At 37.6% G+C, this 13,708-nt stretch overlaps 1 protein-coding gene across 11 annotated transcripts in view; it reads right to left on the reverse strand.

The window, feature by feature from the left end:
• foxo (forkhead box, sub-group O) overlaps window positions 1–13,708 on the reverse strand; it is a 173,824-nt gene that overhangs the window by 116,688 nt on the left and 43,428 nt on the right. For 10 of the 11 annotated variants that reach the window (XM_067761788.1, XM_067761791.1, XM_067761787.1 and 7 more), the window contains exons 3-4: window positions 7,361–7,709; window positions 5,238–5,452 (exon numbers count right to left, since the gene is read on the reverse strand). In XM_067761788.1, the coding sequence (XP_067617889.1) occupies window positions 5,238–5,452; window positions 7,361–7,568 (423 nt within the window). In that variant the 5' untranslated portion in view covers window positions 7,569–7,709. Of the gene's footprint in view, window positions 1–5,237; window positions 5,453–7,360; window positions 7,710–8,135; window positions 8,301–13,708 lie in introns of all 11 variants that reach the window. The other variant, XM_067761789.1, reaches the window with a different exon arrangement.

Genomic DNA, 13,708 nt, shown 5'->3' on the forward strand with positions numbered 1-13,708 from the left:
CTACAAATTAGCCGGACGGGAAGTACATGTTTTATGGCGACTCCAAACGGCATCTGCAAGGCAGATGAGTTTTTACTGAGAGCTTTTCATGGCAGAAATACACGCGGAGTGCTTGCCAAACACTGCCGAGGGGCGGCCCCGCTTAGAAAAATTTTCTTCTAATTGAAAAACCTTATTTCTAAAATTTTGATGTTGCTTTGCCCGGGGTGTGAACCCAGGGCATACGGTGTGGTAGGCGGAGAACGCTACCATCACACCACGGTGGCCGCCAATTGACTTCATTGTTTCAAAATTCGTTGCAATGGTTGGATTCAGTAGACGTAACACCAGTGACTTTAAGGACCCTATGACGTTGAAAGCACTTTATATATCCTTGGTCAGAAGTGGTCTTGAATATTGCTCAATAATATGGAATCCTTTTCTATGCATCTAACTCCTATAAAATTGAGAAAGTTCAAAAACATTTTACAAAAATTGCTTTACGTATGCTTCACTGGCCAGACGGCCTCCCATCGTATACCAGCAGGCGCAAATTGCTTGGTCTTCAGGCTTTGCATGACAGAAGAACATTTATCTCACTCATGCTTGCCTATAATGTAATAATTTTTAGCACGAATTGCTCTGGTTTATCTAATTTGTTCATTCCATATATTGCACTGCGTGATCTTCGGCATAACAGATTATTTATCAAAATAACTCATAAAACGAATTATGTTATGAATGAACCTATAACTAGGCTAATAGATCTAGCATATCGATTCAGTAGTGTTATTAATTTTAATAACACCTTATATAAGTTTAAGCTTGAATTTTCTATTTTTAACTAGTCTGTAAGAAAGCATGTAGTTATCGACATGTAAGAATTGCAGTAGATTATGGTCAGCGCAAAGCATTTATAAAACACCAAAGGCATGTCTCAATTGGGTGAATCCAATTTCAAGGGGGTGTGTTCGCAAGCTTCTCAAGGGGTTTCCAGCGAAAAATATAGCTTCTCCAACCCAATTGTCAACCTCACCTACCCGTAGCGAATACTGTTTCATTGACATCCGAGGCTCTGGAGACCCCAAGTTTCTCATAGAACTAGGGATGGGGAAGGCGGTATGGCCTAGAAGGATTAATGTGGTCATATAAATCGTTCCCGAGATAGTCGGGATAGACCTTATTAGTGCTTTGTTACCGGAACGTATCGGATCTATATCCGGCAAAGAACCATCAACATCGGTAACACTCCCCAAAGCCTTCGGGGAGTGTCTTTATCGTTAATACAACAACAACAACAAAGCATGTACTTTTAGACTGAATGAATTAAATAAATAAATAAAATGCGCGCACAAAGAAATGACTAGAAATTCGGATTGATATTATTGACAGGTTGACTTAGCACAAAAACAAAAAAAAAAATCAGCTCACGACTTAGCACATTTACACATCATTGCCCACAGGATCGATGTATTTTGAATTCAGTTTTAAAACTGCACTAAAATACAATTTTTCAAAAAAAGTGACTTAGCACATTTTCACATTAAGCTAACGATATATGTAATACTCCTATATTGCTACAAAAGGCTAGGTACATTCCCAAACATCAGAGTGCGGATATATTGCTATTTAAACGTTTTTGTTTTTGTATTCAATAATCGAATGTGCCTAAATTTAAATTTTTCCTTGTCAAACTTATGTTCTTACAATCACAAAAATTGTATAGGCTGTCTTGTTTTGATTTCGAATTCAAAACACATTGCGAGTATTTTTTATTAGCAACTAGAACACCCGGCAGACGTTGTCCTGCCCTAAATTTGGCCTATCTGCATACATTTTAATAAGCTTTTTCCGTCTGACTCTGCCCCCCCCCCTCTTCCCTTTTTCCTAATCCTTTTATTCATTCCTCCCTCCGTCTTTTTCGCTCCATCTTCGTCTCATTCTATCCCTTTCTCAATCTCCCTCTCATTCTCTCTTTTCTCTTCTATCAAATGTCATAGTACCTCTAAATCGCGGGCCCCCTCAGAAACCACCCCACCCACTCGGCGGGCCTGGTGATCTGCTATACTTGATATCATTCGCTATAATATTTTTTATTGATAAGCACGTTGTTTAATTAAACACCGACCATTTACACGGAAGTATATCCGCACCCCTGAAAATGTGAGTGCCGGCGCGTATGCGTAACATTTTATTATTACATATAAACATATAAAAAAATGGCAATAAAATAATATTGCGACTATAAACTGAGATATAGCCTATCCTATCTTTTAAGTTAGATCAAACTACATACGGGGTGCAAAACAAATTCAAAATCGGTTAAGTAGTTTAGGAGTCCATTTGCGCCAAACATAGTGACATGTGATTTTTATATATTAAGTATTACATATATGGAAACACGTATTTCGATATCCCTCCTCCTCCCTTTGAACGTGTTGTGCCAGAAAAATTAAGAATTATATGTAAAAAAAAAAATTGCAGCAACCCTTGGAATGTTTGTCATCATGGCCCGGCGGCGACGATAGAAATAAATCTATCGTCGTAAAATGATGTCGCGTAAATTTCGCTCTTCGCTTTCCTTGTGTTCACCCCTCATGTAATTACGAGGATTCTATTTTTGACTAGGCGAAGTTCGCCGCGATTATTTCGCGGCGTCAGGGCATTGTGTTTCAAGCATTAAACGTAAGATATGTATCAGCTGTGAACGAACAGCTATCAGCTGTTTATTCACAGCTGCGCTCACCTGACCATAATGCTTGTTCTAGCTAATTTATTGTGGAATCTAGTCGGCAGCTTTGTACTACATTGGTATAAAATAATGTAGTACCTGCTGTGTAGATGCGTGTGGATTAGCTTTAATAACGGATAACTTTTGAGCGGATGGATAAACTTTACTGCTGTGTTTGGATTTTTTATGTTGATATAACTACCAGCCAGTGGTTACTAAGATGAGCAAAGGCACCTCTGTCCGGGAGCAGCCAGTTTGGCTCCAAATACTTCCGACAAGTTATATTAGGTTTCATGTGCTTGGGAAAATGTTAGTGTGAATCTAGCGGACGGAAAACGGTGGACAATAATCTGTCCTGCTAGGGACAAGATAGAAGCTGATCAAAACTTTAAATTGTTCAGGAGTCAGAAGAGTTTACCCTGCCTCTCGATGTCGTTTTGTCTCCCCAGACTGCAGTTGCTTAAGCCTGTCAGCGAGTACCAGCAGTATTCTCCGATGAAGGTGGTCCAAATTCAGTAATCTTTTACTTCCTCGTAAATTCAAGCAGCTATAATCAACAATACGCATCTTTCAAACTAAAGGGAGGAGTCTTCACAAATACAAGTATATTAAGAGAGAAACGACACCCCTTGTGACATCCCCTCCTCACCATACTCTAAGCCGGTGCCTTAACTCAATCGTGAGATGGTCCCGAAACGGAAAACAGAATGAAGTAAAGGAATAAAAACGGAGGGGAAAAAGAAAAGGAACAAATTGTTAGAGGGAGGGAAAATAAATGTAAAGAAATTAGAAGGAAACAGGAGAGAAAATGAGAGTAGAGCATAGGAAAGATTAGAAGTCAAAACGGAAGCCAGAGCCGAAACCGAACCGGGCGGGTTCTTATTAAGTTGTTAGCGACGAGTTATCGTTATTTGATATCGCCAAGGTGTGGACGTTGTTGTTGCTGTTGTAGCAATGTTTCGCCCAATCCAATAGATGCGACCACTCACAAATTGGTATCAATTTGTAATAACGGTAGTCTAAGGAAACTGGCAGTTTCAAAAGGGGTGGCCCATACTCAGAGGGATGTTAGAGGTGTTCGTTCCATATTGCAGTTAAAAACATGGTTGACGTCATGTGGGGACTCGTCGCAAACAAGACATACATTATTTATGTCAGGGTTAATTCTAGATAGGTAAGAGTTTAACCTCTTACAGTATCCAGATCGAAGTTAAGCTAGCTGACGCGCTACTCCCTAAGGGATAATGCTTTCCTCTTCTGCGAGTTCAGGGCATTTATCTTTATGAGCTGGCTTCGCCGGGCAATTCCTGGCATATAGGTCCGACGCCTGTTTGTGGATATCACCGAGGACCTCTTTGCGTTTTTCTTCTACATGCGGCAGTGTTCTCTCGTATTGCCTCATAAAGTTTGCGTAGATGACTTCTTAATTCCCTGGGAGGCGGGGACTCTTCAATCAGATGTCTATTGGGATGATCAGGCGTCTGGTTATTCAACAGAAACTGTTTATTCACCATTTCATTTCTCTCGCTAATGGAGGATGTGGACGTGTTATCCATTTCTTAATGACTAGTTATCGGTTTTTTTATAGATCTGTTACCGACGAGGTGTAGACAAGTTTTCGATTTGTTATCGAAGTGTTATAAATTTGCTATCGATAACGAATCAATGAGTTGCCGAATTCGATTATAGAAAAGTTATAGACTATTTATCGAAAAGATATAGGTTTCATATCGAAAGGTTATTGCTGCGTTATCGGGGTATCGACATATTTTTATCGAGGTATCGACATATTGCTATCGAAAAGTTATCAAATTATACCGCAAAACTAACGATTTATTACCAAGAGTCTTACAATTTGTTATCGGCGTGTTATCGATGACTCACCGGTTTTTATGAAACAGTTACCAATAAAACTTCAATATAAAATCGATGACTACGTCTGCGTATCGTCGAAAGCGTGCCAATAAGGAACCAATAAGAAGCTGATGACTCGGCGGTAAAAAGCCGATAACAAACCGATAGCTCGACGATAATAATTGGTTATTGATAATAAGCCGATATTAAAAATTTTGCACACATCAGCATATACTAAACATTGCGTACGGTTTGAGCAAAATTACGCAACGAATTAAGTACACAAGGAGAGTTTGTTTATTTGTACATTCCGGTACAGTCACGTCAATGGCCTTTTCTCACACTTATTTGCGTATTTTCCCGCCAATTTTTGATTGTCATATTTATTTGTAAACAAATTTTATTTGTGTCCACTTACTTACTATCTTTCGCATTTATTGTTTACACTTTGAGTGTGGTGCAATGTTTATAACTCGTTTTTGTTATTGTTACTCATTGTGTTTATAAATTGTTATTTATTTACTGTTGCACCGTTCAATGTATGTATATCGGTTCACATACATACATGCAAACATAAATATAAAAGGGATATTGTTTATAGATGTAATTAAGAAGAAGAAGCTGTTTGAGTGTGGGTGTACATGTTTTCAAAAACGAATAAATTCTCACTTACCTTCCAGCCAGCACTGCTATTCGAATCGCCTTTATCCTTAAAATATGGCACATTCTGCACCATCCATTCATAGATTTGACTTAGAGTTAGTCGCTTGTCAGGTGCCGAGCCAATGGCGTGCGTTATCAGATCAGCGTACGACAAATTGCCCCACGCATTTCGACGCGACGAATTCTTTTTAGTCGTGTTTATATTTTGTACGGCTTGTTGTGAGTCTGGAAGCAAAACAAAAGAATCTTGGTGAATTTTATCATTTCGCAAGTTGCAAATGACATTAAACAATAACAAAGTTGCAACAAAGTATCCAAGGAATTTTTCTGAATAAAAGAGATTACAGGGATAACTTTCGCTGAAAAAAATATGGATCTAATTCAATGCGTCTGAAATCGTTTTTATTGTGATGCAATATCGGAAATGTATTTTATGCCAGACGTATCGAAATAACGTAAATGCGTACATAACTCTATAGTAGGGCAGAGCGCTGTACTTAGAACAAATCACTCAAAACCCACTTCAAAGGACAAGAAACAAAAATACTCAGTTGAGAATTCTTTTTTCTGGGGATAATCATTTGCATATGTTTTAAGGATTTATAACCTTCGCCTTAAATATCCAGGCTCTTTAAGGAAGCATTCGCTGATTAGCTAGTTGATGCTTTAGTTGATATTCCCACAGGGAATGAGCTAGATGTAGAGAAACGGACCTTGGTTAATATACCCCGATTTCCAGGAGAAGGGACCAGCGGAAGACGTTGTATGTTATTGGATAGCTGGTTAGGAAAACACTTAATTATCAATTACTTTCGTTCGAGCCTCTAATCAGCAGCAAAACTAGGTTTTTCAATATGGTGTTTATGTGAGCTCGACGCTCAAAAATCACGGTCAACAACTCGCAAATGATACCTGTGAGATGGCTCTTGAAGTGCTTCAGAAAAAAGTTCTGCGGAAGATTTATATTCCTGGCAGTGATAGCGATCAAAGGGGATAGAATGATGAACTTTCCCAAATATGGGCACTGCAGGGAATAAAATCCCAACTCCTTCGTTGGTTAGGTAATGTTATACGAATGGACAACGACGTTACAGGCAAGACATTTTTTCGATCGAAACCTATATTTGAAAGTAGAAGAAGGAGAAGACCTACACTGAGTTAGGAAGATTTGGTCATCCGTGGTGTTCCCAAATAAGTTCTGATTTTGCGAAACAAAGATAGCTGGCGTGATTCGTTACGCATTTTATCATATACAAGAATACATACACTATCTGCCATCCATGAAATCAACATCTTACACAGCGACTTGGGCGCCAAAAAAGCAAGGTATGGTGTGCTAGTGTTGACCTCAAATGTAGTCCTTCAAAAAGGGCCACAATTTCGTTTACCAGGAAAAAGGTTGGGCTGAGGACGATAAATCATTGATGCTGCAAAATTTATATCATCTCGTTATATAGTTGAGTTGAAAGAGACGACTGATCCCACTCCCTCAACTGCTGAGGGGTAAGATATTAAGGCAGATAGTCTGTGAGAAAATATTGAGCGTAGAACAGGGAGAGAGGGAGAGTCTACGTGAAATAACACCAGCATAGAGAACATCCATCGGTCACGCAAAATCGTTTAGTATACGGGCAGCTTGAGAACACTACAAGGAATTAGAGACAGTGTTTTTGTACTCCGAGCAGGAATATCGTTGCCTTTGAGAAAGTAAAGAATCATATTTGAAGCGGAAGTATACGCTAAAAGCTTTTGTGCTGAGCTTAACTTGCAACTTAAATACCCTAATGAGACCATCGCCATATTCAGCGACAATGAAGTCGAAATCAAGGCGATCTTATCGCGTGAATTAAAATCTGTGCTAGTCTTGGAGTGCATGCAGAGACTGAACCACCGAACACCCACAATGCTGTTTTACTGACCCAGGTTTCGGATCACAGGAGGGTCGAAGATAATGATCAAACACATAGCTGGCTAGAAATGCAGAAATACAGATATCGATCTCGGGTTTTCACCAGTTCTAGAACAACCTTTCGTTTGTAATAAATCGTAAAAGTATTTTTTTCGAGTTAGGAGACTTTTCGCGGAGCGTCACAAATATATAAATATTATTATGTTTTTTTTTTGTAAACTTACCTCCTCCTGCTAAATGTTGAATACTCGCCTTCGTACTTTCCACATCGTCTGGTGGTTCCACAAAATTCTCTGGCCGCGGACATGGCCATGTATTCGATCTGGCACGAGTCTGCGGCTCAAAGCCACCATCGCCTTGTAGTTCATTGGCTACATCCATGTGCAGGGGATTATCTGTAGGTGTGTGCCATTGATGTACGAAGCCCTCCATTATTGTAAATGGATCGTTGTTTATGAGGTGCAGGTTTGCGATATTTGCGTAATTCGTCGGATAGAAAATTGTTTGAGCAATTTTGACGTTTGTGTATAAACGAAGACCAAAACCAAGATTTGTATTTAAATGGATATAATTCTGTAAAGAAAATTAAAAGTTAAATTTTTATTAATCTTAATATATACACATTAGAGCGGGTCAAACTGTATGGAGAAAAATGGGGGGAAAAACTTCAGGTGCACATCCAGTTTCCGAATCTATGGGTCATACTGAGTAATATTGTCCATGGGACCATAGGTCTGAAATGAATTTCGAGCCTCCCTAATTTTGTTAGACAATTTTTATATCCCAATCCGAATCAGAATTTGACATTTATTTTCATGTATTTTATTTGTAAGAGCCGAGATTCGGACAAGGATATAAAATTTTCTAACAAAATTAGGGAGGCTCGAAATTCATTTCAGACCTATGGTCTCATGAACAATATTACTCAGTATGACCCATAGATTCAGAACCTGGATGTGCCTTTCCAACAATAAATTTGACCCGCTCTAGTACACATACATATATTTCCTCTATACGTGTGTTTGTGACTGAACTTCTCCTAAACGACTGAACCGATTTTAACGAAATTTTGTGTGTATGTTCAAGGGGGTTTGAGAGTGCTTCAAGTTCACACTTTGGTTTCCTGTCTTATCTTTCCGGTAAGTGATCCCAGGCTGACATTTTCTAAAAAAAAAATGTTTGTGAAATGTCTTTAAAATTCGGTACTGAACTAGCCTAGCCTTAGTTGGGAAACTTTCTTTCCGGGAAATGGACTAGGGACCGACCTCTTCCAAAAGATTAAATTTATAGTTCGGTTTGCGTGAAATTCGGTACAGAGATAACCCTCTGGCTAAGTTATCATTCGAGAAACTTTTCGTTCTGGGAAGTGGACCACGGCCAACCTATTCTAAAAACAACAAGTAAGGAAGGTTAAGTTCGGGTGTAACCGAACATTACATACTCAGTTGAGAGCTATGGTGACAACATAAGGGAAAATAACCATGTAGGAAAATGAACCGAGGGAAACCCTGTAATGTGTTTGTATGACATGTGTATCAAATGAAAGGCATTAAAGAGTATTTTATGAGGGAGTGGGCTATAGTTATATAGGTGGACGCCATTTAGGGATATAGCCATAAAGGTGGATCAGGGTTGACTCTAGAATGCGTTTGTACGATATGTGTATCAAATGAAAGGTATTAATGAGTATTTTAAAAGGGCGTGGACCTAAGTTCTATAGATGGACGCCTTTTCGAGATATCGCCGTAAAGATGGACCAGGGGTGACTCTAGAATGCGTTTGTACGATATGGGTATCAAACGAAAGGAGTTAATGAGTATTTTAAGAGGGAGTGGGCCTTTCTGGACCAGGGGTGACTCTAGACTTTGTTTGTACGATATGGGTATCAAATGAAAGGTGTTAATGAGTATTTTTAAAAGGGAGTGGGCCTTCGTTCTATAGGTGTTCGCCTTTTCGAAATATCGCCATAAAGGTGGACCAGGGGTGACTCTAGAATGAGTTTGTACGATATGGGTATCAAATTAAAGGTATTAATGAGAGTTTTAAAAGGGAGTGGTGGTAGTTGTATATGTGAAGGCGTTTTCCAGATATCGACCAAAATGTGGACCAGGGTGACCCAGAACATCATCTGGTGGATACCGCTAATTTATTTATATATGTAATACCTGCCAAGATTTTAAGGGTTTTTTATTTCGCCCTGCAGAACTTTTTCATTTTCTTCTACTTAGTATGGTAGGTGTCACAACCATTTTGTAAAGTTTTTTATACAGTTATATTTCGCGTCAATAAAACAATCCAATTACCTTACCATATTTCATCCCTTTTTTCGTATTTGGTATAGAATTATGGCATTTTTTTCATTTTTCGTAATTTTCGATATCGAAAAAGTGGGCGTGGTCATAGTCGGATTTCGTTCATTTTTCATACCAAGATAAAGTGAGTTCAGATAAGTACGTGAACTGAGTTTAGTAAAGATATATCGATTTTTGCTCAAGTTATCGTGTTAACGGCCATGCGGAAGGACAGACGGACGACTGTGTATAAAAACTGGGCGTGACATCAACCGATTTCGCCCATTTTCACAGAAAACAGTTAACGCCATAAAATCTATGCCCCTACCAAATTTCAAGAGGATTGGTTAATTTTTGTTCGACTTATGGCGTTAAAAGTATCCTAGACAAATTAAATGAAAAAGGGCGGAGCCACGCCCATTTTTAAATTTTCTTTTATTTTTGTATTTTGTTGCACCATATCATTACTGGAGTTGAATCTTGACATAATTTACTTATATACTGTAAAGATATTAAATTTTTTGTTAAAATTTTACTTTAAAAAAAAATTTTTTTTAAAAGTGGGCGTGGTCCTTCTCCGATTTTGCTAATTTTTAATAAGCGTGCATATAGTAATAAGAGTAACGTTCTTGCAAAATTTCATCATGATATCTTCAACGACTGCCAAATTACAGCATGCAAAAGTTATAAATTACCTTCTTTTAAAAGTGGGCGGTGCCACGCCCATTGTCCAAAATTTTACTAATTTTCTATTTTGCGTCATAAGTTCAACTCATCTACCAAGTTTCGTCGCTTTATCGGTCTTTTGTAATGAATTATCGCACTTTTTCGGTTTTTCGAAATTTTCGATATCGAAAAAGTGGGCGTGGTTATAGGTCTGATATCGTTCATTTTAAATAGCGATCTGAGATGAGTGCTCAGGAACCTACATACCAAATTTCATCAAGATACCTCAAAATTTACTCAAGTTATCGTGTTAACGGACGGACGGACGGACGGACATGACTCAATCAAATTTTTTTTCGATCCTGATTATTTTGATATATGGAAGTCTATATCTATCTCGATTCCTTTATATATATACAACCAACCGTTATCCAATCAAACTTAATATACTCTGTGAGCTCTGCTCAACCGAGTATAAAAATAATTGCTTGAAATTCGGCACAGGGGAACTTGCTTCTTATATATAAAAACAGAGTAGTTATTTGGTTATTTGTTTTATCTATAGATTGATGAAATCCTACGGACTAGATAGGCAATTACAGATATGCATTATATAGATTTTACAGTACTATCTGATTAGAGATGGGAATTGGTTTTTATGGTGTAGGGATGGACGGGGTGTCACAATAGTAGATGTTAGACACTATTTGATTTCGTTATATCATCCCATTTTCGAAGTTGGAAATTCTCAGTATGCAGGCAACAACGTAGATAATTGATCTCATCATTTTCTTTATTATCAAATTTTGCATATTATTGAATATGTTGTCGGAATGGACGCGTTTTCGAGCCACTTTGAATCATATTTCAATGATAAATAACACTGTTGGAGTGGACGTGATTTCGAGCAGCAGATGAACAATTATCGCACAAAAATTAGCATGCATTTCATTAATTTGATCTACAGGAAATGTGTAGACAGCCTGAAGGGGACATTGCGCATAATATTGCTAAGCAAAACAAGACGATCTGCAATGCCTCAATCAACCATTTTCATTTTTTTTTTTTTTTTTTTGTCATATTCGGCAAACCCAAAATATTGCACGAATTGAATCAGCTCTGCAGTTTGTTAAGTTTTTCATAAGCATTTGCTAAATACTCGCATTCACAATATTATAATCTTTATTAATTTACACGTTTCAAGTGATACTCTAATTTTATCTCTGCTAAGTGGAAGTACATATGCATTTCAATATAGAAATATCTCAAACAATTAACTGATTAAATATTATTAATTTATAAAGTGGTATGGAAAAATTTTTGTCACGATTTTTATAGCTGATAAAGTGCTATGTGAATTCAAAAATCTTGAAACGGACATATTCTTATGTACGATGCTTGAAAGTTATATATAACTAGCTTATGCCAGTGGGTTTTACCCCACGTTTCCATAAAAATATGCAGGGTACGCGTAACTGGCCATGGGTAAAATATGAGTTGGTAAGATTGACTTCTGCTACAGCTAATGACTGTTGTTTTATGATATAAAAATATTTGTAACAGGATTCCCTTCGCGTAGGTGAGGTTGACAATTGAGTTGCAGAAGATCTGAAGTTATAAAAGTTTGTATTGCGCTCATCAATTCCTTGATTCGCAGCTAAAGATCGTCCTTGAGCTTCATTGATAGGGATAGGAAATTTGAGGCAATTGAAAAGACAAATCTATCGGTATCAATGGAATCCTTGCTTTTAAACTTTTGTGTTTTCGAAATTTTCCGCTAAAATGAATAGCGTCAATGACATTCGTAAAAGTTTTGTGATGAAAAGATTTATCCCACTACATAAGCGTGGAGACTCGAAATAACGAAGCATAAATATTATAAATATTATGATATTATGGGCCCTTTTTTAAGGATCAATCGATGAGGAGAAATTTCTGATGCCTCAAAAGAGCAAATAAACTCAATCGGATATGCACAGCTTGGGGCTCTTCCACGACTGTGTTAATAGAGTGATAAGTTGTCTTGGTTCTAGTGATATTAACATCCTCAGTTTAAGGTGCTTAAAATGCCTTTTCTGAAAGCCATTTATAGTTTGTAAAGATAGATTCAATATTTGGAAGAAACATTAGCTATTAAAGCTTCAGGTGATGTCATAATTTCACAAAAACTTGCAGGAAAAGAAATCAAATCTGTTAGTAAAGAAATAGGAATTTTGCCATAATTAATTTCAAGAAGTTGTTTAGCTAAAGCTGCTGCTGAAGTGTTCCCGCCAAAATGCCCTCTCATATTTCTAAATATAGTAAATTTTTGGACGTAAAGACGTCTATATACAAAAAATCACGCATTTACTTCAATTACGGCTGTTCCTGCAAGTAACAGGAAAGCATCACTTTTGGGGTGATCATTACAACTTAAATTCTTAAGGGTTCGATCTAAAACTTGCAGCGACAGTTTATGAGTCATGGTGTACACATTGCACATCCTCACTTTGGCCTGACCATTTGCTTATGTTGCACATCGGTGTATCAGATGTTTCCAGACAGTCCACCACACAAAGGGTATCCGCGGTAACTGAGAAAGCAACTGCCATAGCGATTTCTCTTTTTTGCTCTTACATCAATTAATATAAAATTTAGCAGACATTTTTTTTCCGGTTCCTCCAGGCGTCTCCAAAAATACCAACCCTAAAGATAACATAAAAGAATACTAAAGGAATAACAGCCAAACCCAACTCTGCAATTAAACTTTACATGTTGAAATAACCAAAGTTTTTACGGCAGCCATAGTTCTGAAAAATTTGCCTTGTTTTTTTCAATTCCATATATTAATGGTCTTGTTAGGACTTAACGTCGTATAGCTCCTTACCAATTTTCATTATTCTACCATTACTAAATCCAGAGATATGCAGTATGAAATGGGAGGTGCCACGCCCCTTCTTACTCACATCTTACTTTCTTAGTGGTGTTAGGGATTGATCTCATATAACTCTTTACTGAATTTCAATGTTCTTGCATGTATATTTCCAGAGTTATGCAGTATCAAATATTCCATTTGTATGGTAGGTGCCACGCCCTTTTTATATTAAAGTTATGTTTAGCCTAGGACCATCCTTGGAAGGTTTCTAGTGGGTGATTCCCGATTTATAACTACGTACAAACATACGTTATTTTGAATTATATATATATATATATATAGAGAAGATGTAGATAGACTGACGTTAACAAAAAATTTTAACGGCGGCAGATTACTAAACGTACAAAGGGAACAAGGGCCAAACTCAACTCTGTAGTCAAACTTTAGCTGCTGAAATAACCTAAGTTTGTACGGCAGCCATAGTTCTGAAAAATCCCATTTGTAAGGAAGGTGCCACTCCCCCTTTTCCCCAATTCCACATTTTACTGGAAGTGTTAGGACTTAACTTCATATACCAATTTTCATTATCCTACCATTACTACATCCAGAGATATGCAGTATGATATATTCCATTTGTATGGGAGGTGCCACGCCCCCTTCTTCCTCACCGCACATTTTCTTGGCGGTGTTAAGGATTGACTTCATATAACTCCTTACTGAATTTCAATGTTCTTGCATGTGTACTTCCAGAGTTATGCAGT

The sequence above is a fragment of the Eurosta solidaginis genome, chromosome 1 (assembly GCF_040869045.1).
Source record: "Eurosta solidaginis isolate ZX-2024a chromosome 1, ASM4086904v1, whole genome shotgun sequence".
Taxonomy (NCBI): Eukaryota; Metazoa; Arthropoda; class Insecta; order Diptera; family Tephritidae; genus Eurosta; species Eurosta solidaginis.